Genomic DNA, 26,851 nt, shown 5'->3' on the forward strand with positions numbered 1-26,851 from the left:
AGGTGAGATATATCATGATGTGTAGATCAAGGTTAAGTTACTGTTAGCTCTCACCTGGCGGCAACAAGTCAACGACGACCTCATCGATAACGCGATGTGAAGCGGAGATCACCGGTATTGGATGCCTCTATGGTGCCCCATAGCAGATCACCCTCGGAAATTGCCATAATAGGCAATCGCACACAGTCATCGTTTTGTTTGTGCACGCTCAGCGCTGCTTGGAACGAATGAGAGAGGTATAATCAAGGTGCTGCTACAGCACATCTTGCTTGAGCTACTAAATTTAGAGGCGACTACACATCCATCATGGACGACTCGATGGAAGAAGAAGGCGATTCTCTCTTCTCTGTGCCCGGACCTTCTCACCGTCCCAGAGCATTATACCAAACGCCCCCTCAGTCTATCCATCCTTCCACTTCAGCCGGCTCTCCCGTAGGTTTGGGCTTCCACACATCCGTCGTACCTCAACACTTGCCAGAGATGGAAGAGTCTTTCGAACAGCCGAATAGATGGAGAGCCACGGGGGATAGGGGAGCATCACCACCTGATATATCCACTTCAACTTCATATGATTACGGTCAACAGGATGAACATGAACAAGAACAAGATGAAGAGGAGGAAGAAGAAGAAGAGATGGGCGAAGAAGGAAGCTACGAAGCTAGTGAAAGTTCTTCAGCACAGTATGATCCCGATGCTGATCCTGACAGATTCGCTCAGCGGTTGGATGAATTAGCGGGTGTACTGGAGATAGGTGAAGAGGAAAGTAAAGCTATAAGATGGGGTTTACCAATTTCCAAAAGGCAGAAACAGGGTGGGTAACCTTATACACTGATTCATTTCGATCTATTTTATTCTCAAGTATGGCGATCGGGTCAATTTGGCTGATCCTGCGTTTTTCTGTTGCGCTATGTCCACAGGTCCAGATCTACCGCTTGCCGATTTCCGTAAATTGATCAATCATCATCTCAACACGACGGAATGGAGATACACTTCCTCAATACCTGCCGCACTACCTATACCAGGTAGATCAGGTGAAATACATTCTATCGGAGGGGGCTTGACGGTAGATGCAGGTGATATTCATCCCATACGGGTGCTAGGTAGAGGATGGGCAGAAAGAGATGAATGGATAGAAATGGATTCTGGGTCGGAGGACATGCAACTTGAATATACGGGTGGCTTGTAAGAATCAGACGAGAAGGCCAGATTGGATAGAGACATAGAATTAGTACATGTATTGTGAGTTTGCTGGAAGATCTCGCAGGATTGTTACTGGTGAGATTGTCGAACTGATGTTATTGGCCGTATTATCAGTACTTTGTAGCATAGCATCATGCACTTACGTTACTTTCGAATATCCGTATCTACCAGTCCTCGACCCAAGCTTGAAAAAGCTAGCATGAGACCTTCAAGCTTGAACCTCTTAGGTGACCATCTAGAGGGTGAGATCTCGTAGATCAGCTGGAATTACAATGTCGACTGGTAATGTTCGACCCCAAGCTTTCGATAAGCCTTCGTCAATGTTTAAATCTGAGATCGACTCTTGCTAAACATTGTTTTTGACTTTCCCTAATACATATCCGAAACTCAATCACGAGATCCTTCTTGGATCCACATACGTTACCAACTCATGGAAATTAACCTGATAATAAGTGTTATCTGAATCATGCCTGATGACATTCCGCATTTCTCTTCTCTTTCTGTAGGAGAAGATTCTTCAAGATGGATTGAAAGTATACGAGTTTATAACGACCTTAACGAAAATAACGCCAAAGACGACAACGATAACGACATAGACAACGACAAGGAGGATCTATTCGAATCATCCCATCAACCACCTCTATCCACGATACCCTCAAGGCCATCTCTGGGATCACGTTCATCATCCTATTCATCCGACTCCGATACATCTCTACCAGCTACACCTTTAACACCTAAATTCAACTGCAATATCAAATTACCTTCCGAGAACTTGCATAATCATCAGGATCAGGAATATACGAAAACTCCCAAGCTTAAAACAACCATCAAGAACGACAATAGTCGATCACAGTCCCAGGAAACACCCAAGACGATTCAAGTGACCTCAACACCTAGAACTGTCGATCGGAATTACAGAAAGATTGTCTTTCAGGAAACACCAAAGAAACAAATCATAGATCGAGTTCAAGCTCAAACTGGTCAAGAGACCCTTGGGTTGAAGACACCACCTAATTCGAAACTGAGGAATTTGGTCAGACAACCTTTATTGGAGCCTCAGCCAATTATATGTAAGTTGAGGTCGTAAAACAATACCTCTCAACAGTCGATTTACGGATGATTAGTCACAGTACTAATATGAAATGATGATAGTACGTCCAACGACCTTTTGGCGACATCATCCCCTCTCTCCTCATTGTCTACCCAAACATTCACCTTCATCCCGTCTAATCCGACGATCCACTTTGATCGCAAGTCCTACGATTGGTATACAGCATCCTGATCCTGATCAAGAGACGACGAGGATTTGCGTAGGTCTAGCAGGGATAGATCTTGATATCGATCCGAGAGCTAGGAAGTTGAGTCTGGTGCCTATTTGATTGCTCATTCGCAAGCAATAGGGAACTCGATCAAACATGTTACTCTCGAGAGCCCGAGGAGCGGTTGTACTTTTGAGCGGTATGAACGTAGATGCGAGAGTGGTAGAAAGAGGTAATGTAGGGAATCAGGGATCACCATTGCTTCTTGGTCCTCAAGGTGGTAGTGCTACACCTCCATCGGCAAATGATAGTACATCGAAATCAAGTGATAATGATACTCAGGACAGTGATAACAATAACGACGATAACTCAGATTCAGATTCAGTTTCCACCTCTACCTCAATAGCTTCTGTTTCCACAAAAACTGCAAGCATAAGCACAAGTACTTCCACTTCCATTTCCACCTCAACCTCTTCATCCATATCAACATCGTCCACCGCCAGTTCCAATACAAACTCTTCGTCTTCACCAACACATACGAGTGAAAATCGATTACTTCCCCCTGATCCACCCAAACAACCTTCCTCAGTACGATACCTCGTTCCTGTATTCCTCCTGATCCTAATCACCTTGATAGGATTCGGATATCGGAAATATCGTAAGCGGAGAAAGAGGAGAAGTCGATCTTCAATGGCTGGAAAAGATTTTGAAGAATTGATGAAAAATGGTAATGATCCGTTTATTACTTCAGCTGATCAATTTAATCCTTATAGAGGGTGGAAAGAGATTCCTTCGAAGGACGATGATGAAGATGATGGGATTTGGAATTCAAGGATGGATGATGATGCCCCACAAATTAGATTTATAGATGAAGAACACAATACCGTCCGATTAGAGGGATCAAGAGCCCCTACCGCAGGAGTAAATGGGGGATTGGTGAGGTCCGGACAATTTATATCGGCAAGTGAAAAAGGATGGGGATGGAGAGAATCCTGGAACAATTTCAAATCTGCTAGAGGTAAAGACAATCGTAATCAATTTAACACTTTGAGTGATTTAGAAGAAGGTACGGGTAATGTCGATGGAGATGAGGTAGATGAGAAACAAACGATGAAATTGGTAAAATCGAATAAAGTTTCTGAATCTATAACATATACCAATATACTTCCTACAACAAGGGGTGTGAGTATGGGTCAACACGATTATCATGAAGTTGCTATCGAAGATGAATTACCTTTATCGCCACCAAGGGAAGGACAGATTAGGCAATTGCAAGATCAGTTGAACTCTTTGACTTATCAGAAGGAGATCCCTCCGACAAGTACTACACCGAAGAAAGCCAATAGATTAGAAAGAAACAAATCACCAAATAACAATCGACGAAGCAAATCAATCAAAACCGATGTTAACACCGGAGAGTTCAGTCCAGGAGGTATGCCCGAAGCACCTGAATGGATCAGACCACGTTCAGTCTCCCCCACCAACCTGTCCATCTTGAGTCCACCAATGCAACCTCATCTATTCTTTCATCCATCTCCATTACCAACGAAACAGATCGAACCTTCTATAATTAGTGAATATAGTGAGAATGGGACGATATCGACTTTACCAAGTACACAGAATACTCCTCAACCTTCACCTATTCTATCTGATACAGATGTTAAAATGCCTAGAATACCATCTACAGCATCTGGTTTAGCAGGTATAGATTCTTTTTCAGTTGTCACTTCCAACAAAATGCCACCAGTTGCCAGTGGTGTCAATGAGAAAGGGAAAGGATATGTATCCTCTGGATTGAATCCTATATCCAATTCATCACCTAGAAAAGAAAAAGGGGGATTATCGCCTAATAACTTGAATTTGACGCTGAAACGCTCAACAGCGCTACAAAACCTTTCCAACCCAAGTCCAACACGGAACAAACCTTCTACTCTTTCCCCTGATGTCATAATCGATGGACCGAAGATATCGAAGAAAAGTAGAGTAGAGAAGAAAGAACTCAAAGCAAGAAACGAAGTTGAAGATATCCTTAAAGCAAGTTGGAGTGATAGAGCGTTGATCTCTCCTCCACTTGGGTCACCGACTAACCAAACATTCGCAGATCAATTGAGGTCGCAGGGTGTTCCGGGAATGATGAGTCCCGGATTGGAACAAGGTGGGAATGGGATTGAACAGAGGTTGGCTTTGCTGAAAGGAGTTGATATCTAGACGTATGCACAGTATGAGTGATATATAGTCTTGGTTCATTCACGTAGATTATATTTCAATGATATCAGTAATTGTAGGCTTTGATTGAAGACCACGGGAGAATCTCTTATCGATGGGTGAGAAGAGGATGTTATGCATGAGATGGATATCCTGAGATAAACTTTGTAGTTCAATTCAATCACCAAATAGATATCCAAGATTAAGCTATTCGTTATGAAAATGGAAAAAAGCAGAAAAAACGCCATATAGAGATACGGTATGGCTTCTCCTTTCTCCTTTAGGGTATATTCGTGCTATAAATGTAAGTGTGGTATTGCACTAGTGATTTGGTTCTTTAAGTGGCCGTGAAGTGTCGATGGGTTTTGGAGAGAAATCGCTTAGACGGTGTTTTTGAATGCTGACCATGCACCAGCAGCGGCAGTCATGATACTGGCACCTACAAGAGCTGGTCTGACTCCGGCTATGAATGGACGACACGACGTGAGCGTTTGAGCATCTCAATCAAGAATGAGTTTCTTCGTTTTCGAAGTGTAATGGATCAACACTTACCAGTAGACTTGAAGATAGCTCCACTTAAGGCAGCTGCACCCAATACGTTATAGGTATCATGTCTACCCCTTAGACTGTCCAAAGAGGAGTTGGCGAGATTGTAGAAGATAGCTATATGGTGATGGTAGAAAGAATCAGCTGATGTGCATCTTAGAGCAACAGCACAGCTGAGCTGAATGACATGAGGATAGACAATTGTCTCGTAATATATCATAAATAGTCAAAATACTACGACTCACCCAGGACACCTAATGAGTTACCAGTGAAACTACCTCTTCTCGTACAACCGTTCAAAATACTGTTGATTCGTAATTTCATCGAAGGGTTGTTACCCAATGGTCTACTTAGACCTTCCTTTGCACCCCACATTCCACCGATGAGTAATCCTGCAAGATACATACACTCATCAGTATGACTGGCGTAAACGAGAGAGATGTCTTTTGAGTGTGAAAGATGGTAATAAAACTATCTTCGTCTAGAAGATAACCCGACTAACCTGAAAGATACGTCGTACCCGTTCCAACACAAAGATCATCCGTCCATCCTCTAGAAGGTAAGACCGAAGCGGAACCCTCGATATCATTCAATTTATCTTCATCAAGTTGTAACAGTTCCAGATTCTCACTTAATCCAGCTAAAGGATGTAATCTCGCTGGGTCAAAGGCAGTTCCAAAGGCATCTAAAGCTGTGGGAGCAGTCTGTGTGGGTAACGCGGGTTGGTCAGTCGGTGGTTGGGGTATCGAAGAAGATGATGACGAGGATGAGGAGGACGAAGAAGAGGAGGGTTGGACATTAGATCGGAATGTGGTAGAATTGAATAGTTCGGCTGAAGCTGATGGTTCTTTTTCGATGGGTTCGGAGGATCCACCAAATAGACCTGATAGGAATGACATGGTTGCTGTGGATGGTAGTCTTGGTGACCGATGAGGTATCTTACAAAGTGACTTGAATACTATCAAGGAATGACGAAGAACAACCAACTTTTTTTCTCTGGACGACGAGGTGGCAATCTGCTCTTGCTTTTCACTGTTTGAACGAACCGAATTTATCCGTGCAACCCGATAAAATCTCACTGTCACGTGACATTTACAAGATCAACACTGTACCATCAACGCCAGCTGAGGATGTTTTTGCCTGCAGACATTTCGATAACTTTGAATATTCAACGCATTATACCTCACGAACGAAACTCCACCAAGCAAGATGGCGCCAAAAGGTAGTAACAGCAACTCCTCTGCTGGACCATCGACTCCACGAGAGAAAAAACATAAAAAGCGGAATGCTAAAGAACGAAGTGTCGAAACGTCCGATCGACCGATCAAGTCTGCTAGAATAGATGAAATCGACAACGACGATGATGTAGAAGAAGAGGAGGAGAATGAGACCGCACAAGCTGGAGGAGACGCTATGGATATGCTAGATTCTGGTATAGGATCCTCGTCAAAGAATGGTGATGCTATGGAAGCGCTGGAAAGTGGTCAAGATGTGGAAGGTGCAACGGTGGTAAAAGCCGATGAGTTTGAGACGGAGGCTGAGAGGGAGGTGGAAGCTTCCAAAGGTCTTGATGGAGCTGCTGTAGGGGAGGAAGGAAAGATGAAATTGGTTCACCAGGTGAGATAGCCTGCTTCCTTGGTCTATCTTTCCATTATATCGATGTCAAATGCTGATTGTTGGATATTCAGGTCCGACATCAAGTTGCCGTTCCACCCAATTACCCATACATACCGATATCGCAGCATAAACGAAATGACCCACCCGCAAGAGAATACAAATTCACATTAGATCCTTTCCAGTTCGTCGCTACTTCATGTATAGAACGCAATGAGTCGGTGCTGGTCTCAGCACATACATCAGCAGGTAAAACAGTAGTAGCTGAATTCGCCATCGCTACTTGTCTGAAAGAAGGAAGGAGAGTGGTTTATACCAGTCCTATCAAAGTAAGCTTTTGTAATACTGGGTTCCCGATTGGTGCAAAGCTTATCTGATTTTTTCTGTCGTTGTCGTTGTATTAGGCATTATCAAATCAGAAATATCGAGAATTCTTAGAAACGTTTGGTGATGTCGGATTGATGACTGGAGATGTCACCATCAACCCTACTGCGTCTTGTTTGGTCATGACTACGGAGATTCTGAGATCCATGTTGTATAGGGGTTCAGAAGTTATGAGGGAAGTAGCTTGGGTGATATTCGATGAGGTGCATTATATGCGAGATAAGGGTGGGTATGATCACTCTATTCCCACGCCATTGGGGGAACAATACTTATCGTCAACTTTCGATGATGGTTGCTGATGCCATATCGTTTTGCTTATAGAACGAGGTGTCGTGTGGGAAGAGACCATCATCCTACTCCCCCACACAGTCCGATACGTCTTCTTGTCAGCCACTATACCCAATTCTATGGAATTTGCAGAATGGATAACGTCGACACACGAACAACCATGCCATGTTGTATATACAGACTTTCGTCCTACGCCCTTGCAACACTACCTGTTCCCCGCTGGATCCGAAGGAATCTATCTGGTCGTGGATGAAAGAAGTAACTTTAGAGAAGATAATTTCCAAAAAGCCATGGCTGCCCTGGCAGCAGGGCAAGGCGAAGATTCAGCCGATCCAAACAGTGGAAAGGGCAGGAAAGGGAATAAAACCAGGAAAGGCGGAGCTATGAAAGGTGAGCTACCAGGTTCTGTGCTCTGTAAATTGGAATGTAGCTGATCAATATCTGGTTATGGTTATAGGTGAAAAATCCGATATATACAAGATAGTGACATTAATCATGCGACGAAACCTCAACCCAGTCATCATATTTGCATTTTCAAAGAGGGAATGTGAAGATTTAGCTATGCAAATGCAAAAATTCGATTTCAATACACCCGATGAAGCTTCGACCGTTCAACAAGTATTCGAAAATGCCATTAGTGGATTATCAGATGATGATAAGAAATTATCTCAAATAGAAGGTATCTTACCACTCCTTAAAAGAGGTATTGGAATCCATCATGGTGGTTTGTTACCTATCTTAAAAGAAGTAATAGAGATTTTGTTCCAGGAGGGATTGATCAAAGCTCTTTTCGCTACTGAGACGTTCTCGATTGGATTGAATATGCCTGCGAAGACGGTCGTTTTTACCAGTGTTAGGAAATTCGATGGGAAAGATTTCAGGAATTTATCTGGTGGTGTGAGTGAGATTCCACTGTGAACTAGAATTCGGTCGACGTGCCGTCACATATGGATAGTGGATCAAGAGAAACATAGAGCTGACCTTGATTTCGATATGACAGGAATACATCCAGATGTCAGGAAGAGCCGGTCGAAGAGGTTTGGATGCACGAGGAATAGTCATCATGATGTGTGACGAGAAGATCGAGCCTGATGCCGCCAAAGGGATGGTCAAAGGTCAAGCAGATAGATTGGATTCAGCTTTCCACCTAGGATATAATATGATCATCAACCTGATGAGAGTCGAGGGAGTTAGTCCGGAATATATGTTGGAAAGGTGTTTCTTCCAGTTCCAGAATAGTATGAGTGTACCTGTTCTGGAGAAACGTGAGTGTCCATTTTCTTATGAACTCATTGCAAGCGTTTCTACCTCGCACCTATAGCGACGGGAATGTTCTGCTGATTTGTGTTATTTGACGGGCCATAGAATTGAAAGAAGCGGAGGAGGCTAGAGATGTGATAGTCGTAGAGAAGGAAGATGAGATTAGCGAATATTACGAACTTCGACAACAACTGAAAGAAAAAGGTCAAGATTTCCAAGCTGTCATTTCACACCCTTCTTACAGTCTGAAATTCTTGCAGGCTGGTAGATTGGTGGAGATCAGAGATGGGGATAAAGATTTCGGTTGGTGTGTAGTTGTAGCTTACAACAAGGTCATTAATCCTAAAGTGAGTTGTCCTAAATCAACAGGTGGAGTTCACCTACAACTCATGCGTGACAAGCTTTCGCTGATGTGTCGTTTGAAAATAGGGTCGGACACCGATATTCACCGAATCTGATCCACCTCAAAAACAATACGTTGTTGATGTACTTACGAAAGTAGCTTCCGGTACGGCTTCTGGCAATCCTAAAGATAGATCTTCATCTGCTTTGATCCCACCCTCCGGGAACGATCAAGGTGAGGTAGCTATCATAGCTTGTTCACTCACCACTGTACAGGCTATCTCTCAGTATAGAATCAACTTGCCTAAAGATCTGAGGGGTCAGTCGGAAAAGAACACTGCTTTCAAAGCTGTTGGAGAGATCAAGAAGAGAATGAAAGATGGTCCACCCCTTTTGGATCCAATCAAAAGTATGGGTATTGAAGATAAGAGTTTCAAGGAGCTGGTAAAGGTGAGTCAGAAATGCGGATATCCCAAGATATCGAATTCATTTGTTGACTGGCTGGGCTGACATGTTTTCATATAGAAAATTGCCATTCTCGAACAACGATTGGGATCATTACCCATAACGACGTCTAAAGACTTACCAAGGTTATATGATTTGTACGATCAAAAACAAGAATCGATCAATAACGTCAAACAGCTCAAACGAAAGATCAACTCGGTACATGATATATTGCAATTGGAAGAGCTCAAATCTCGTAAGAGGGTATTAAGAAGATTGGGTTTTACAACTTCGGATGATGTTGTTGAGATGAAGGGAAGGGTGGCATGTGAGATTTCGACGGGTGATGAGTTGATGTTGACTGAGATGATGTTTGGTGGAACGTTTAATGATTTGACGCCGGAACAATGTGCGGCTGTTTTGAGTTGTTTTGTATTCCAGGAAAAGGTGAGTACCAATTATTCTCAACTGATATAGTTACCTCTGTTTGTCGGTAGGTTGTCCTTTAGCTGACATGGTCTTCTCTTGCCAAATAGTCTGAGGCCAAAGTCCGCCTGAAAGAGGAATTGGCAGCTCCCTTACGTGTACTGCAAGAAACGGCAAGGAGGATAGCAAAGATATCCAACGAATCTGGTATACCCATCGTCGAGGAGGAATATATACAGAGTTTCAAAGTGGAAATGATGGATGCGGTCTTACAGTGGTGTAAAGGTGCCAAGTTTAGTGATATTTGTAATGTGAGTGGATTTATGAATATTTCATACCTTTCCAATGTATAAGAAGAGCTCAAAGCAGGATACTGATGCTGATTTGTTGTGTTATATAGCTCACGGACATATTTGAAGGATCAATCATCAGATGTTTTAGGAGATTGCAGGAATTGATTCGACAGATGGGTCAAGCTGCACATGCTATTGGTAATACCGAATTGGAAGAGAAGTTCGGAAAGAGCATGGAATTGCTTGAAAGACCTAACACTGTGGTGTTCAATCCATCGTAAGTGGCCTGCGCTCCCTCGAGAATGAAAAAGGTATCATTGCTGATCGCGTTAAATTGCTTTAGGCTATACTTGTAAGCTGGAATTGATTGATTGGTATCCTGGAGTCTTCTATTCTGTATATTTAGGATTCTTCTCTTTTGCTCTTTATACATCGTTTTATTGGATATGAGACAGCAGCATGCATATAATGTAGAGTACCTTCAAGTATGTGGAATGTGAATCTAAGGATTCCAGCTGGTTCGGGTTCAACTAAGAGCTAAATATAGATCAAGAGTTCAACTATCTGTCGATTTTTGATATATAAAACACTCACTTTTTGTCAATCTTCCAATGGACAAGCCATCTCACCACTCATCATTGCTTTCTCATACCTGACAAAATCCGCCGTCAGATCACTTTCAGCCTTGAAAGTCCGACTCTCGTATAGCGTATCATCCGCCCAGTACGCGCTGAACACAAACGTCAAGGGATCTTCACCAAGGGAAAATGCTTGATATGTATCTCTAGGTAGAGACTGTTCAAATGCGCCGATAGCTTCATTAGTAGAAGGGGTGAAATGAGACTGAAGGGATTTGATGATTTCTCGCATGTCCATTGTGTCGCACGATTCTTATGGCTGATTTACAGGTAGGTTATTGATGGGTGTAGGCAGGGTTCTGCGATGCATACCACAGTAGACATGATCTCCCAGCTCTCTGACCTCATCTTCAGCTATATAGCATATGAATGAATGAATTCGAATATGGAAATATGGGAGAATCCTCTCTCGTGGCTAGACATGTGGGATGTGCCTGAACGATGAAATGTGACGATCTGTGCGTTTCACAGTTGCAGCGTTGATGCGTTTCATCTTCATACTTGAGTATGCTTATTGTGTTGTTCTGTTCACGACAATTATTTTGATCGCCCCTACCCTCTCCTAATCCACCGATATTCTGGATCCAGACAAGAGGCATGAAGACCTCTTGAGAACATGAAAGAAGTTGATGATGATGGTTCCCTCATTGGGAGATCTGTGCGATCGACTTGAGTCGATACTGTGATAATGTGCCTATCATCCTGGTGATGGTCAGTGGTCAGTGCGATGTTGTTGATTGTTTGATGTCATCCTTTCAAGCTTTGATGCTCTGGTTCACTTGATCTCCTTTGCTGGTAACATCTCGACCTCGTCCATTAATTTTTATCGACTTGACTGCGATCATACTAATGGTCACCTTGTAAAAAACTCTTCTTTCGTTGCCATCATTACTGATCTATTCATTATATCACTCATATATACTCAAGGTCAAGTAACATGCTGTCTGTGAGGTGAAGAACCGATAACACAGCATCGACTGGAAACAGTCGTTTTGCCTGCACTCAAGAAGGAACAACATCCTTTAGCCTCTCCCTTGCTTGTCGACCACCGCAGCTACACATTCAGCCCACATGCATTGACTGCAACTGCAATACTTCAACAATTTATCATACAGTGTACACACTCTTTCAAACGACTATATAAATACATTAAAAAAATCAAAATGACTTCAACAACGATGTATGATCCTATAATAACCTCCCCACCCTCTCTCTTTCCTCTCCTTCCCCCTCTACATCAACACCAGAGACGACATTTTTACCTATGTGGTGACGAAACACTATCATGGGAATCCGAATGGTACACCGCATCTTTCTTTACTAGTGCAAGAGCTTCGTACGATTCTGCAGCTTCGACTGGACCTGTACAACCTCCGACAGGGATCTATCAGAATGTTCCAGAGTGCGCTGCTATACTCTCTTCGCAGCTTGCTGAAGCTTCCAGTAGTGGTCTATCGGCCGCTTCAGTTTCAGGAGCGACGTTCACAGACGGAGGACATATCATCACTACCGATGTGGTATCGACTTTCACATCGGATGGGAGTACGTTCGCTTCTACGGTGTTACGAACAACGACCATACCCATCACACCTTCTCCCACCTCCACACAAACCTTCTCTTCCTCAGAAGTAGCTACCATCACGCCGACCGCTCCAGCTAGTGCAATCACAGACCCCAGCTCTATCAACACCTGTGCAGGAGATTGGGATTGGCAAGGATGGGGAGTAGTAGCTGCTTTAGGATCAGGACTGATAGTAGGTTGGATAATGTGGTTGATCTGGTTGACATTGAGAAGGAAATTACCTGGTATTTACGCTCCGAGGAGATGGGCAATATCTCAAGAGTGAGCCTGCTGAACAAAAAGCTATCGCAATCTGGCATCAGAGTAATCGAGCTGATACAACGGAGTCATTCAAATTACATAGATTTCGACCTTCCAATTGGACATTTATCACCTTCCTACTTCCTTTCCTGCGTCTTCCTTCAAACGCCTTGTCGGAAGGCGCATCAGCCTTATCAGTACTCTTTGCAGGTCTCAAGCTTTCCGCTCTTATATCGCTTCTTGCTCTAGTTGGGGTCCTACCGATAATCCTGGCCGATGTACCATGTCTCCGCGAGACCTCGCCTCAAAATAATCTGGGTGGCAGACTGGGGACATAACGGATTTATCTTTACTTCGATTTTTGAATGCTCTAGATCCTAGTCCGGACTCAGCAGCTACTTCGAACACTTTGCGATTGATGTTCTCCTCCCCATCTCTGGGTGCTAGGTCATTAACCTCTACCATAGCCCCTGCAATCTCATCGGCTAGAGTTAGGCTGATAATCATCCTAGTGATATTGGCCGTTTTAGCTTGTGGCGGAGGAATGTTTGTGATTGCTAGAACGTACGCTTCACTGATGAAGTTGAAGAAAGGCTTTGAGAGTAAAACGTGCCAGAAGATGGAGATGATCTTCATATCTTCACACGATGCTGGAGGATGGAGAGGCAAGAGCGAAGAAGGGGTCAGAAGATTGTTGAGAGATTGGTGTGCTCAGATGAGATTGAATAATGAAGAGAAAGAGGTGGATGTAGTGGGAGTATTTGCTATGCCGTGAGTTGATATCGTTCCGGTTTTTATCACATGCAGCTCACCAAGTTTCTGTTTGCATAGAGATACCACCGATCTCAGGCAAAAGATCGAAGAACGAGAGCAAGTTCTGATTGAGTTGGAAGTGGCGGAAACGAATTATATCACTTCGTTCAAATTGACTCATACAGCTTCAGAGGGAGATGTACTGGAACCGATAGGATGGAACGAAGTGAGTCATGAAATACTCACAGAGGTTTCTTGTTTCAAGATACTGACGTCTGTCCTTTTTCTGTAGGGAGAGCCAGAATCTCAATCCACCAAGAATTCTTCACCAGTCCGCCCAACTCCTCCGAATGATTTCGTAGCTCCCAAAGGATTTTACAAGATTCCAACAGTTTCTCATCCCCAATCTCAAGAGAGATTGAACGTACCAGTTCCACCTTCCCTCAATCTCGAAGAGGCGGGAGAACCGACTGATTCGAAGTTCAAAGAGATCAATAGGGATTCAGCGATGTATGGAGGAAGGTTCGATATCGGTCAAAGGATCAAGATGGACCAAACGGGTAATTGGGTTCCTGATCCGAGTCCTCAATCTGAACAGACCAATGAGTTTGACACATCGCCCGATACATCTCATGAAGGACCAACAAGTGAAAGAGGACGGAATTCTAGTGATCCGCCCCACAGTGATGAAGCAACCAGTGGCATGAGCACTACTCCGATCATATCGTCTCCTACCAGTCCTGGACCGCCTGTCTCGCCTACTTCACCATACTCTCCTGAAGAGCTGGGCCAAAGACCCAGAATACCAACGAGATCATCTCATAGGGTTTCGAAAGAAGGTACTTCCCCTTTGGCAGCTCATTATGCTACAATCAGAGGAACAAGAGCGAGGTTCAAGGAATTGAATATGGAGATTGAAGGTATGCAAAAGCAGAAGTTCGCGGAAATAGCTTCAACAACCGCCGGTATAAAAGGATGGATAATAGTGGGAAAGGGAGTCAGATGGTTACCCCATGCTGAGCTCATTGAAGGATGCACCAAGGAAGATATACTGTGGCAGAACGCTGGTGCACCGACCAGAAAGAAGGATCAGCGGACGTTTTGGTTGAAAGTCCTGCTGTCGGGTGGGGTGATGTCGATCATATGTAAGTTGCAGTCAGCTATCAAGTCCGTATCCTCGTGACGTTGAGCTGAGATAAAGTACCTCGATTGATAGTGGTACCCTTCCTTGCCCTCAGTGTCGGCACAGCACCGGGATTCGCTCATTACATAGGATTGATGAAGCCTATTGCGACAAGTGACGGATTTGGGTCGGGTGTGGTAGAAGGTTTGGTCCCGGCGGTCGTTTTGTCTCTAGTCGTCGTAGTGGCTTTACTCTTGACTGAAGGTAAGTCCTATGTCTTGAAAGGCTCTCAGCATCAAATGCTCCCAAGCACATCGTAGATCCTGTGCTGACGATAGGGTCATGCTCCTCTTAGGGTTTTCGAAAGATGTGAAATGTATCTCACGGAGTCATCAGAGATTTCTGGCATACAGAGCTGTCTTCTATCTCTTGGTAAGCTGCCTTTCCGTGCCCAACTCGAAAATTATGGGGGACAAAGCTCACAGTAAAGTTATGTCCAGCTTTGGATCACAGTCGTGTGGACTGTTCTGGTCGTTACCCTAGAGTACGCTGTGCAGGGGTTTGCGATGAACGTGCAGGAAGCAAGGACAGTCGGTGATGGAGCTGTATTCTCAAGTAAGCTGCTACCCACCTGAACCCATCAGGGTGGAACGAGATGTAAGCTGATATGACAATCCTGTGTTCGTCCAGCTTGGTTCGTCTTTGTACTCCTACTCAACTTGGGGTTCGTCTTGCCGCCTTTGTACCTATTGCAACCACTTCGGATTTTCAAGTATCTCAAACACAGGAAGAAAGCTATAACCCCGAGACAGAAGTATCGGCGTGAGTGATATGTCTCAATTTGGTTCAAGGCTGACTCCATGTCATTTGTGGTTCAGTCTACACTTCTCCCTCTTACTCTCCAGCTATCGGTATGGCCCCTTGCCTCCTGGCTGTGTTTTACGCTTCAACCCTCCTCTTCATCTTCCCTTTGCTCGCTATCCCGATCTTGGTCCTACTGTACCTCTCATTCATCGCCAATCGATATATGATAGAGCACGTTTTCGTGGACTCATCGGCAGGATATACCGGCACGGTATTAGCCTTATGGTCTGTAAGGAGGTTTGGTAGGGTTTTGGGATTTCAACCGTTGCTCTACGGATTGATCTTGCTAAGTAGGAATGAATGGGCGATAGGAGGTGTCAGTATCGGTGTGGCTGTTATCACTGTGCTCCTCAGTGAGGGATTGACGGTTTTGAGATTTAAAGAAAAGATGAGAAAAGATCTCAATGGTAATACTAGAAAAGCTTTGGACGAACTTTCTTCGTCTATGCAGGATACCAAGAAAGATGATGGGAATAGGAATGGGAGGAACTCGCGTCAATCAGATTTATCATTGTTAAATCGAGTGACAGCTTTGTTACCTGGTTTTGGTAGATTACCTGATCATTTCCCATTACCTATCCCTACGGAACGAATGGATGATTCAATACAGACTGAACGATGTTCGTATCACAAGCCTGCATCCAGATCGGGGCAAACGGCAGAAGGTCATCAGTATTTTACGGAAAATCTAAATTCGATTAAAGGATTGATATACCCTTTAGAAATGTTAATACCCATACCGGTCATTTGGTTACCCCATGATGAGAATGGGATCGCTCAAGGGGAGATGATTGAATTGGGAAGGTATCATAATTTATCGGCTATTGTGGATCAACCGGACGAAATCGAACCTCAAGGTGGAAGTGATGATAAGACCAGGAGAGCGAAGGGTAAAGGTAAGGAGAGAGGGGAAAGGGATGATGGAGAAGTTAATTCGCCTTTGTTAGTTCGTTAGATAGATAATTAGGTGAAAATGGACATTTCATGTTTTCTTGCTTTATGATAATTTGTTATTGTGTCATTGCTAGTGCTAGGGTTAGGGAATTTATACATCGATACATACCACTTGATGTTTTGGTCTTGGTAATCTAATTATATCAGTGCGATGCGATGCATTGCTTGATACTGACACGGCTGCCTTACGAGCCAACAGCTGTGAGTTAGTGATAGCTCACTACGTAATGTCATAACAAGTAATTAACTGTTATCGTTCTATCAGTGGACTTTTTGTACCTTGCTTCAATCTATAACTATCGTCGGTATCTTTTATCAGACGGAAAAATAGTCCGATCAATTCGATCATTCATCATAACATATTGACCTATACATCTGAGGTCGCTTAATACGGGAATGATCTTTACAATACCTTTCCACCATCCAACCACTGACTTACGACTACGGTCATACCCAATACAAATACCAATAGACAACCATCTTTGTACGTCTGTAAGATCAATGAGAGGTACCGGGAGATAGTCAAAATAGGTCGAGAAATCTTGGGAGGTAAGAGTGGTAGGAAGTTTGATATGAGTGAATGAGGGGGAGGAGGGGACTAACCAAAACACAACATGAGACACATTAGCGATTTCCGTCTAACCTCGATTACATGGGTTGATTTCCGACTGAATATACAACGATGGTGAATCACTCACCTTGTTTATCATGAATCTACTGGTTTGTAAGATCAATTCGAGAGTTGTGAAAGCCCAGAATATTGGCTATGTCAAATCGAAAATGAAACAAATTATAAACCATCGTTAGTTATTAATATCATGATCAGATTGATTTGATTCGGTTGAGTCGAGTTTTGAGATGCATATTAAGGAAAGGATACTCACAACAACTTCAACGTTACCAAACTTCCCTATTCCTCTATATCCCAGACCACTCCATCTCTTCACCCAATCACCTTCTATGGCAGTCAACAGACTAGTCTCCTTCTTGATTTTAGGTTCCCACCATATAATCGTAAATATCGATAACACCACCACCGAAATAAAATGAATTAGGGGAAAGTATCTCTCAGATTTAGTCTTTTTCGCGGGTCCTCCTAATCCCATACCACCCATACCTGGAAAAGGGAATGGCATTTCCCCACCATCTCCACCACCTCCGAATAGGTTCGGTGGTAATCCACCTGGACCTGAACCACCTAAACCGGCAGGATCATCTAAATCACCTAATAATCTCTGACTGCCATTACCCTCTCCGTTTGGGGTAAATCCACCCATCATGGATTGTAATAACCTAGACATATCTGGCATTTCTCCATCTACACCGGGTGCACCGGGTGCACCTGGACCTCCACCGAACATCGACATCATAGCTTCCAATTGAGCTGACATCGCTTGCTGTTCTGCCGTGAGATTGGCATTTGCATTTGGGTTGGTACGAGACGAAGTGGATGTGGGGTCGGAGGGAGGTACCCATGATGGTTTAGTAGTGGGTTTTGCCGATGTCGATGATGAAGAGGTGGTTGTGATAGGAGGGGGAGTTTCCGTTCGAGGGGTTGGTGAAGGTGAGGGAGAAGGTTTGACTATAATTAGAAAAAACAACAGAGTCACAAGTCAGTTTAGATCTCTTGCATAAGTGATAGCATTATAATGTGATCGTACAATGATTACATCTGTACATTTACACATTTGTATATTTTCGTCTCTACCACGAAGCTACGAAAGATACACCGACCGACTCACAATCATCAGCATACAACGCTTGAGCTTCTTCTCCCCTCGCTGTCTGAGCCAATTTCGCCAGACCTGTATTTCCCCTGGCGAGGATCTTGGCTTTCCTAGCTGCTGCTCTTGAGGCTGCGTCTGACATGGTTTGTGAGGTATCTGAGGGTGAGGTCGTAAAGTGAATAAGGTATAGAACGGGACAATGACTGATGAGGTTATCTAGTGTTAGGTACTGGCATGGTAGTCAATCCGTGACTGTTAGGTGGAGGTGCGGGAATTGCCACGTCATCACACATTGATCGTACTGATGATGGATATCTCCGAACTTAGCATCGAGTGACATGATCATGTAATCTCAGCAGGATAGAAAAGAGATAAAAATCCAAAGATAATCCAAAGTTTCACAGGGACACCATCATTTCAACTTATAAACCATACCACAGGCTAGTCATTGCATTGAATCCACGACCGGATGGGCCAAATATCGAAATTGGGATCTCAGAAATAACCAAATTTGAAAGTGGTAGAACCTCATCGCTCAACTTCAAAATTAAAGTCAAAACGAAACAAAAAGGAAAAGGCATCGATAAAGACTATATACCACGAGACGAACGCCGAGGATTCTCACGAGAATATATTAGATATGACTGGACTATCATCAGATCCAGATCAATGGATAGCCCATGTAAGTATACTTTTTGAAATCACCTACCTGATGGTGATCGTCAGCTCATCTGGTATTCGTAAAATGTAATAGATTCGACAATGTAAACACCTTCCTGAACGTCAGATGAAACTCCTCTGTTCTCGAGTCCGAGATCTACTACTGGAAGAAAGTAATGTCCACCTGGTTCAGTCGCCAGTGACGATATGCGGTGATATACATGGACAGTTCTGGGATGTATTGGAGATCTTCAGACAGGGTGGTGAAGCGCCGGAGACTAGTTACATATTTATGGTGAGTACGAATTGCTCATATGTCGTTCTGCCTATCCCTCCTGTAGGATGCGGAAGAAATGGAAATTGTATGTACGGTAGATTCAGAAAAGCGCCAGGAATCGGTCAAGATGAAGGATACTGTGTTACCATACGTACGATGGACTTGGACCACCTCTTCAACTCGGTGATTACACCGTAGTACTATAAGTGTCTGATGACAGGCCGACACTCAGGCTTGCGGTAGATACACGAGGTTGGGTTCTTGGTGTGATCGGTGGTAGAAGTGTTGGAAAGACCGGAATCATGATTCTTCGTCGCAGACAATCGCATAGGGACAATTGCAGCTAACATTGTCTTTTTTCTTGATGTGTTACAGGGTGATTTCGTAGATAGAGGTTATTATTCTCTTGAAACATTGTCATTATTATTAGCATACAAAGCCAGGTAAGTCCATGTTCACATCGATCATCTATATGGAGATCAAATCATGCAAGTCAACCTTAACTGATACGTATGAACAATATAGGTATCCGGATAAGATAACGTTGTTAAGAGGTAATCATGAGTCCCGTCAGATCACACAGGTATATGGATTTTACGGTAAGTCAGCTAAGTGTTGACTCGTTGACACCATGAACCAAGCTGATCCATGCGATATGTATAGATGAATGTATGCAGAAATATGGTAATCCATCGGTTTGGAAAGCCTGTTGTACGCTTTTCGATCATTTGAATTTAGCAGCTGTAAGTGAAGCCTTTTTCTAATATACGAGAATAATCCAGTCCTTCACTCCTCAGAAAGTTATCAGTACCCATCATATAAATACTGATATGCGATATATACTTGTTAGATTATCGACTCGTCCATACTGTGTGTTCACGGTGGATTATCACCGGATATCAAAACTTTAGATCAAGTTAGGATAATACCGAGAGCTCAGGAAGTACCTCACGAGGGAGCCTTCTGTGGTGAGTACATGTGTCGATCTCATTTCCGGCTATGTTGGTAAGGGAGAATTCTTTGGCTGACTTGAATATATGTTTGATAGATCTCATGTGGTCGGATCCTGATGAAGTCGAGTCGTGGTCAGTCAGTCCCAGAGGTGCAGGATGGTTATTTGGTGGAAAGGTCACTGCGGAGGTATGTTACCTCCTCTACTTCCATACACTGCTCTCCTTGCAACGTGGACCACGAAATCCTTCAATCACAATCCTTTGTTATGCTATACAAACATATGATTTGGGCTGATATACTATTCTATTACTACAGTTCAACCACGTCAACTCGCTCTCCTTGATAGCCCGAGCCCATCAATTAGTTCAAGAAGGCTACAAACACATGTTTGATGATTCCTTAGTTACCGTCTGGTCAGCCCCGAATTACTGTTATCGATGTGGCAATTCCGCGTCGATCATGCAGGTTGATGATAACGGTAAGACGGATTTCAAAGTTTATGGGGCGGCTAGGGAGAATGATACGGATATGAAGAACCCTGCATTGAGGAGAATGGTAAGTTGGTTTCACATGATCTTTGTCTTAATCTTACACTCAATGATTTGAGCTAACTCTTACGTTACAATTAGCAAACACCATCTTATTTCGTCTAAATCACAATAGATACCCTCTGAACCCATCTGTATGGTCATAGTAATATTAGTAGATTATGTTGTATTGTTAGAGAGATGAGACACCAAACCCCCTTCATCGTTGGATACGATACCAAGGAGAACACATCCAAGTGTATTCTCATGATACCATGCATTTTGAGATGGATTGCCTCATTTCGGCTAAACTCGTGAAGTGAAGAGATGAGATCCGTGACCTTAGACCTATTTGCTATCACTATTCAGCTACACCAACAGAACAGAAAGGTAATTATCACTTTGAAGGGAAATCTTCGCTGGACGGACTAGTACTTGACGAATAAACAAATATATCCAATATACATGACCCGAAACCATTAACGGTAAGTACGATTACATCAAATCCTCAGCTTTAGCTCTCTTCCTCTTTTTTCTCCTCTCTTCTACCCCTTCTTCCCTCTTTTCAGGAGGAGCAATGAAAGCTTCTTCCCTCTCTGCCTTCCTCTGAGCAGAAACTTCCATCTGTTTCTCTGCTTTTTTCCTCTTCTCCATTACCTCCTTCTCACGTGGTTTCAAGAAATACTCTCCTGAAGCAAGTTGAAGATCCAATTTGGAAGGTTGTTGAGGTGGTGGGAATGGTGTGTAGGTCTTCTTCTTACTTGGGAAAGGTGTTCTCTTGGGTTTATCGTCTACCGCAGTAGTACTACTACTAGTAGTAGTAGAAGTGATAGGGATGGAATTGGGGTTGAGGGTAGATGATGTTTCTGCCTGACGGTCGAGTAAAGCGTTTTTCTTGGCTGTCTTTTCGGATGTTGAGAGATGTTTCTTTTGGAATTCTGCGGAAGCAAAAAGAAGATTAGTTTTTCTGCTCCGTTGCTATTCGAGGTGGACTACACGTCGTTCTCAATGGTATGTCACTCACTAGGCAAGAACCTATCCCAACTTTCATTGGCCAACTTGGGATCTTTAGCCAATTCTCTTCGAATCATCAATTCCTTGATCCTGTAAATAGGATGTATGTTGTTCATACAATCTATGATGATTCTTCTTACTTCTTTCAAGCCCTTGAAGGACCCCATGGCTGAGACGGTGTTTCCTTGTACGAGAACATAGCATTCCGTAAGAAGCTCGATTGCCTGATCGCACAAGCGAGTGACTAATAATTAGCTCTCCAATCATGATACATGATTTTTTCACGCTGTCGTCATACAATGGTACAGTGTTATTCGTCTGACTCACCTTCAATGTACTTCCATTGGGTCCTACCAGCCTCTGTCTCCTCTTGACGAACCTCTCCTTGTTCCTTACCAGTCCACCGATCTTGATTATATCGCACGCTATACCATCTTGGAGGATTTTAATTGCCTGAACATCAACCGAAGGTCATTAGTAATCGTGAATGGAAGCAAGAAAGATCTCAGAGACGGAGTTCTTGTCCCCCTTATTTGACAGCAGTATGACGGAAAATCATAAACCCACCTGAGGCGCATTCACACCCCTAGCTAGTAATTTCAACAGATCTCTCCCTTTCAAGACGATATACGGATCCCAAGTTTTCCTCGTTGTCTTCACTGTCATTTGACCCTGTACCAAATCGAGTTCACATGCTAAACCATATTTATCCAACTCTGAAGTGATATTCGACCAGATCGAACGTAAGTACGGTTCTCGATATTTGGGGAACAACAAGGCGAAAGATGATTCCTCTAAGAATGGTTTGTGCTCTGTTGCTGAGGGTGCAGTAAATTGAGGGATCGCCCAATGGTCTATATCGTCCGTGTCCCATGCTAAGATCATTATGCAAATGGTAAGTATCATACAAGACTTGTGCGGATCCAATAAGGGGGTGTACTCACGCTTATCCTTCCTATGCCTCTTGTTTTTATCTACTTCTTGAGCATCACCATCACCATTGGAAGCTTCGACAGCTTTGCTCTTGTTCTTCTTTGATTTCTTGCTTATCCCAGAGGACGACGCTTCTGCGCTCATATTGATTGGAAGCTGGTCAGGGTACAGATATGCTATCGAGTTGAGGCAGGTGAAGATGCAGAGTCAAGCAGGAGATTCCCAAAATTCTTTGCAGCCAAGTGGACATCCTCCATCTGAAATTTACACGAGTGACTGTTATCTATATCGTCCTCCCCTTTTGTGGGAGTGGGTGTGCCACATCCGATCCTTTACTCTTAACTCGCCTCCCTCTCTTTCCCTATTTTTCATTACCCTACATATCAAATGTACTGACACCACATACGCGTAGCACCCAGTAGAACGCGCAACGCGCTTGAATGGTCGACATGAACATTCATTCTTCGTACACGTCCTACCTACCTTATACGATACTCTTTCTCACTCTCATCCTCATCCTCAGTCCGATCCAGAAGAGATAGGTGATCATATACATCTTCCAGCTGTGTCTTGTCTGCTCATCCCCTCGTACACTGAGTCTTGATCGGTTACTGTCCCATCATGGAAGCTACAAGGTAAGTCTGATCGTTCTATTCGCATCCCGATCCATCCTTTCTTGTCTGAGCTGATTCGATTCTCTATTCTAGCTCTTCCAACCATAATCAGCCACCGGCTACACCTTCTCACTCATCATTATTACCTTCCTTATCACCTTCTGGTGCCCTCGAGCAGACGCCCGCACCGTTACATACTTTGCCTGCCCACTTGCACTCTCAACAGCCACCACCACCCCAACCGCGACTTGGCCCTGCCCAGCAACAACAGCAGGGCATGCAACCACCTCCTCCAACGACGTCCTCCTCCTCAAACGGTCAGAACCAACATCTTACACCTGCTCAACAGCTACAACAACAGCATCAAAATGTTTTCGGAAATGTGATGGGCCAAGGACCGAATAACTCGCCTCAACCTGGTGGAACGGCTCAGGCAAAAGTCTACGCTAGTGTATATTCAGGTGTAAGCTTTTTTTATACCCAAGATTGGAATCAAGCTGACATATCGCCAACATCAGATACCCGTCTTCGAAGCGATGATTCGAGGTATTTCCGTCATGAGACGAACATCCGATTCGTAGGTCCAAATATCCCATATGGTATCTTGAAAGAACGCTGACGAACTGCGGTTGGTCATTTATAGATGGGTGAATGCAACCCAAATACTCAAGGTAGCAGGTATACATAAATCTGCTCGAACGAAAATTCTTGAAAAAGAGATACATCCTGGAGTGCACGAAAAAGTTCAAGGTGGATGTGAGTGGCACACAATTTCGTTGGGATTTGTTCAAATCCATCTAACCTCCTCTTTGGCTTTCAGACGGTAAATATCAAGGAACCTGGATACCTTTTGAACGAGGACAAGAGCTTGCAGCTCAGTACGGTGTGTCATCATACCTCGCACCCGTATTCGATTTCGTTCCCTCACCAACCGCCATCGCTGCTTTACCGGTCATCCGTACTGGTACACCCGATCGAGCCGGTCAAAAGACTCCTTCGTCAAGTATGGCAGGCTATACACCTTCTTTGATGTCTGGTAATCGAGGTGGATCTTCGGCAAACGGCCGTGTCATCTCACCTTTTCCTCATGGTCACGGACATCCCCACGCGCAAGCTGGTCAATTACCCCCTCCGCCACCACCTCAATTCACACCTTCGAATGGTGATCAGAGTCAGATGATGGGCATGCCGATGGGTTATCCCGGTCAACAGCCACAGCAAATGATGTACTACCCTGCTCCTCAGCAGCATATGTACCCCGGCCAAGGCGATAACAAACGTGGTATTGCTATGGCCATGACACCGAGTCTCAGTGGTGATGGTCATCATAATCCTTCGCTCGGTCCTGCAGCCGATATCAACAACTTGGGATTACCGCCCAGTGGTGCAGAGATGTACATCGATCAATATGGCCAGCCTCATCCTACACCATCTTATCAGCCTATCAACTACACCACCGATACCGATATGGGACCTCCACCTGCCAAGAGGCAAAAATCGGAAGATGGGGCGTACCTCAATGGTAACATGGAGGAGCAACAGCATGAGCCGCCACAACAAGAAGATGAAGGTGAAGATGTCGATGATGGAGCTTCAGATTCTTCGGATGATCTCAGGGATCCGCAATCTCTGCCTTCATCCATGAGATTATCGAATAAACCGGTTAGACCACGACCTAATTCCAACACATCCAAAACTCGCTCAAGACTATTGTCTCTATTCTCTACATCCGCTAATGATGAGGGCGAAGACGATGTGAATGTTCGACAAGTATTCGGTTTAGGTCCAGATGAATTACCTGATACGTTTGATATCGATATGGTCATTGACAACCAGGGTCACACGGCTCTGCATTGGGCGTGTGCTCTATCGAAATTATCAATAATCAAACAACTCATCGAACTCGGATCTGATATCCACCGAGGCAATTTTGCTGGTGAAACCCCCTTGATTCGATCGGTATTGACTACGAACCAATTTGAATCTGGTCAGTTTTATCAACTGTTGGAACTCCTTTCACCCTCCATCAAGACTCTCGATCACTCGTATAGATCGGTCGTGCATCATATCAGTATGGTGGCTGGTGTCAAAGGACGAGCAGCCTCGGCACGATCGTACATGGCCAATGTGCTCGAATGGGTAGCCAGAGAACAGCAACAACAACAAATCACTCATTCGATGAATGGTGATCACCTCAATGGATCTTCTGGAAGTGATACGATAAGTCTGAAAACCCTTATTGATATACAGGATGTCCACGGTGATACGGCTATAAACATCGCTGCGAGAGTGGGCAATAAAGGTTTGGTGAACGTGTTATTGGACGCCGGTGCGGATAAAGGTAAAGCAAATAAGTTGGGATTGAAACCTTCGGACTTCGGATTGGATATTGAGGTGAGCAAGCGTATCAACCGAGCCGACTCGACTGATGTGAGATACAAGGAAGTGCTGATGATGTTGGTGTTTCGGGTAGTCACTCAAGGTATCACCCGCGGAAGCTATCGTGTCGAGCTTGAAATCGGAGGTGCCTAAACCCGAAAGGAAGAGTAGGGATGTTCAAAAGAGTGAGTTGACCATTTCATATCACTTGACCCAGCCACAATGAGGTGAGCTATAATTCACTGGGCTGATTTATGATTCAAATTTGCAGATATCGCAGCGATTTTCGAGACTATTTCATCTACATTCTCAACCGAGATGGTCGATAAGCAAACCAAACTTAACGCTACTGAACAATCAGTCAGAGTAGCCACTAAAGCTCTGGCAGATAAGAGACAACAATTACATCGAGCTCAAGTCAAAGTTGGTGAACTGGAATTGTTGAATCAGAGGATCGAATCTTTGAAGCAGATCTTGGAAGAGGACTCCGTTTCGACGTCGGAAGATTGGACAGGTAGGAAGTTGTTGACGGGGGAGAACGAACTACCTTTGGCTTTCCGACCAATACAATCAACGGACCAGCAACAGATAGAAGATCAAGTTAAGAATGAAAATATAGAAGATGACCAAGATGATGATGAGATTAAATTACCCGAGAGAATCCAATTTGACTCTACTGGCGGTACCAACACGAATACCGACTCGTTGATTAGATTGAGAAGAATCAATTTATGGCAAGATCGAATTTTGTCCATGATGAATGATAAGATACAAAATCTCGAAAATCAAAATTTCGAAAAGAATTTTAGGTATAGGAAGTTGATTAGTCTCAGTACCAAAGTGCCTGTTGATAAAGTTGATGGGGTGAGTCATACATTCGATATACTATACGATGTGGTTTTCTTTGCTCTGCCCTAAACTCTTCATCGTTTCGAGATGTTCGAACAGTACAGTGGTACAAGTATACTGACTTTTTGTTACCTTTTTTCGCGTTAGATGCTTGATGGTTTGGTGACTGCTATCGAATCGGATGGACAGAGTATAGATCTGAGTAAGATTTCGGAATTCATGAGTCGGATGAAAGATACTCAAAATCAGACTCCGACTCAAGCTTGAGTATGAGTATGAGCGTTAGAGGGGAGAAGGTTGGTAAAGAAGACTTGTTGTTGTCGAGGAGGTTCTATCTGTCCCTTCATTTATACTTGAAAGAGAAATGGAAGATCTGCGGTTTTGCTTATCATTTCTGTTTGATACATTACTCTACCTATCTTGTTCTGGTCCTAGTTTCTTGTTTCTTTATATTGAGTATGGCATATGAGAAGACAAATATGAATAAATATGTTGTCTACGT

The 26,851-nt window shown here is 43.7% G+C and overlaps 11 protein-coding genes across 11 annotated transcripts; 7 read left to right on the plus strand and 4 right to left on the minus strand.

The window, feature by feature from the left end:
- Positions 1 to 306: 306 nt before the first annotated feature.
- L199_007128 (uncharacterized protein) lies at positions 307 to 1,186 on the plus strand (the record flags this gene model as incomplete). Its single annotated transcript, XM_064892825.1, has 2 exons — positions 307 to 811; positions 918 to 1,186. The coding sequence occupies 2 exons, from the start codon at positions 307 to 309 to the stop codon at positions 1,184 to 1,186; spliced, it is 774 nt and encodes a 257-aa protein (XP_064748897.1).
- A 480-nt stretch (positions 1,187 to 1,666) lies between these two features.
- On the plus strand, positions 1,667 to 2,579 carry L199_007129 (uncharacterized protein; the record flags this gene model as incomplete). The annotated part of the gene is made up of 2 exons (XM_064892826.1): positions 1,667 to 2,270; positions 2,353 to 2,579. The coding sequence occupies 2 exons, from the start codon at positions 1,667 to 1,669 to the stop codon at positions 2,577 to 2,579; spliced, it is 831 nt and encodes a 276-aa protein (XP_064748898.1).
- A 36-nt stretch (positions 2,580 to 2,615) lies between these two features.
- L199_007130 (uncharacterized protein) lies at positions 2,616 to 4,667 on the plus strand (the record flags this gene model as incomplete). The annotated part of the gene is made up of 1 exon (XM_064892827.1): positions 2,616 to 4,667. The coding sequence occupies one exon, from the start codon at positions 2,616 to 2,618 to the stop codon at positions 4,665 to 4,667; it is 2,052 nt and encodes a 683-aa protein (XP_064748899.1).
- Positions 4,668 to 5,044: 377 nt separating this feature from the next.
- Positions 5,045 to 6,109, minus strand: L199_007131 (uncharacterized protein; the record flags this gene model as incomplete). Its single annotated transcript, XM_064892828.1, has 4 exons — positions 5,045 to 5,127; positions 5,217 to 5,327; positions 5,456 to 5,602; positions 5,713 to 6,109. 4 exons carry the CDS (start codon positions 6,107 to 6,109, stop codon positions 5,045 to 5,047), a joined length of 738 nt encoding a protein of 245 aa, XP_064748900.1.
- A 310-nt stretch (positions 6,110 to 6,419) lies between these two features.
- L199_007132 (uncharacterized protein) lies at positions 6,420 to 10,542 on the plus strand (the record flags this gene model as incomplete). The annotated part of the gene is made up of 11 exons (XM_064892829.1): positions 6,420 to 6,827; positions 6,899 to 7,153; positions 7,229 to 7,433; positions 7,530 to 7,886; positions 7,954 to 8,393; positions 8,497 to 8,761; positions 8,862 to 9,103; positions 9,186 to 9,548; positions 9,624 to 9,989; positions 10,079 to 10,279; positions 10,369 to 10,542. 11 exons carry the CDS (start codon positions 6,420 to 6,422, stop codon positions 10,540 to 10,542), a joined length of 3,276 nt encoding a protein of 1,091 aa, XP_064748901.1.
- Positions 10,543 to 10,861: 319 nt separating this feature from the next.
- L199_007133 (uncharacterized protein) lies at positions 10,862 to 11,137 on the minus strand (the record flags this gene model as incomplete). The annotated part of the gene is made up of 1 exon (XM_064892830.1): positions 10,862 to 11,137. The coding sequence occupies one exon, from the start codon at positions 11,135 to 11,137 to the stop codon at positions 10,862 to 10,864; it is 276 nt and encodes a 91-aa protein (XP_064748902.1).
- Positions 11,138 to 12,062: 925 nt separating this feature from the next.
- On the plus strand, positions 12,063 to 16,416 carry L199_007134 (uncharacterized protein; the record flags this gene model as incomplete). The annotated part of the gene is made up of 10 exons (XM_064892831.1): positions 12,063 to 12,742; positions 12,825 to 13,006; positions 13,096 to 13,492; positions 13,553 to 13,700; positions 13,767 to 14,619; positions 14,691 to 14,861; positions 14,953 to 15,029; positions 15,098 to 15,212; positions 15,288 to 15,419; positions 15,476 to 16,416. 10 exons carry the CDS (start codon positions 12,063 to 12,065, stop codon positions 16,414 to 16,416), a joined length of 3,696 nt encoding a protein of 1,231 aa, XP_064748903.1.
- Positions 16,417 to 16,818: 402 nt separating this feature from the next.
- Positions 16,819 to 18,284, minus strand: L199_007135 (uncharacterized protein; the record flags this gene model as incomplete). The annotated part of the gene is made up of 4 exons (XM_064892832.1): positions 16,819 to 17,013; positions 17,114 to 17,179; positions 17,300 to 17,997; positions 18,158 to 18,284. 4 exons carry the CDS (start codon positions 18,282 to 18,284, stop codon positions 16,819 to 16,821), a joined length of 1,086 nt encoding a protein of 361 aa, XP_064748904.1.
- A 498-nt stretch (positions 18,285 to 18,782) lies between these two features.
- On the plus strand, positions 18,783 to 20,686 carry L199_007136 (uncharacterized protein; the record flags this gene model as incomplete). Its single annotated transcript, XM_064892833.1, has 9 exons — positions 18,783 to 18,824; positions 18,897 to 19,097; positions 19,455 to 19,522; positions 19,605 to 19,678; positions 19,743 to 19,822; positions 19,930 to 20,047; positions 20,128 to 20,219; positions 20,349 to 20,588; positions 20,663 to 20,686. 9 exons carry the CDS (start codon positions 18,783 to 18,785, stop codon positions 20,684 to 20,686), a joined length of 939 nt encoding a protein of 312 aa, XP_064748905.1.
- A 369-nt stretch (positions 20,687 to 21,055) lies between these two features.
- On the minus strand, positions 21,056 to 22,651 carry L199_007137 (uncharacterized protein; the record flags this gene model as incomplete). The annotated part of the gene is made up of 5 exons (XM_064892834.1): positions 21,056 to 21,498; positions 21,585 to 21,798; positions 21,902 to 22,027; positions 22,142 to 22,449; positions 22,519 to 22,651. The coding sequence occupies 5 exons, from the start codon at positions 22,649 to 22,651 to the stop codon at positions 21,056 to 21,058; spliced, it is 1,224 nt and encodes a 407-aa protein (XP_064748906.1).
- A 477-nt stretch (positions 22,652 to 23,128) lies between these two features.
- Positions 23,129 to 26,616, plus strand: L199_007138 (uncharacterized protein; the record flags this gene model as incomplete). The annotated part of the gene is made up of 8 exons (XM_064892835.1): positions 23,129 to 23,142; positions 23,215 to 23,584; positions 23,640 to 23,698; positions 23,765 to 23,877; positions 23,942 to 25,515; positions 25,595 to 25,685; positions 25,772 to 26,364; positions 26,497 to 26,616. 8 exons carry the CDS (start codon positions 23,129 to 23,131, stop codon positions 26,614 to 26,616), a joined length of 2,934 nt encoding a protein of 977 aa, XP_064748907.1.
- Positions 26,617 to 26,851: the final 235 nt, after the last annotated feature.

The sequence above is a fragment of the Kwoniella botswanensis genome, chromosome 2 (assembly GCF_036426115.1).
Source record: "Kwoniella botswanensis chromosome 2, complete sequence".
Lineage (NCBI taxonomy): Eukaryota > Fungi > Basidiomycota > Tremellomycetes > Tremellales > Cryptococcaceae > Kwoniella > Kwoniella botswanensis.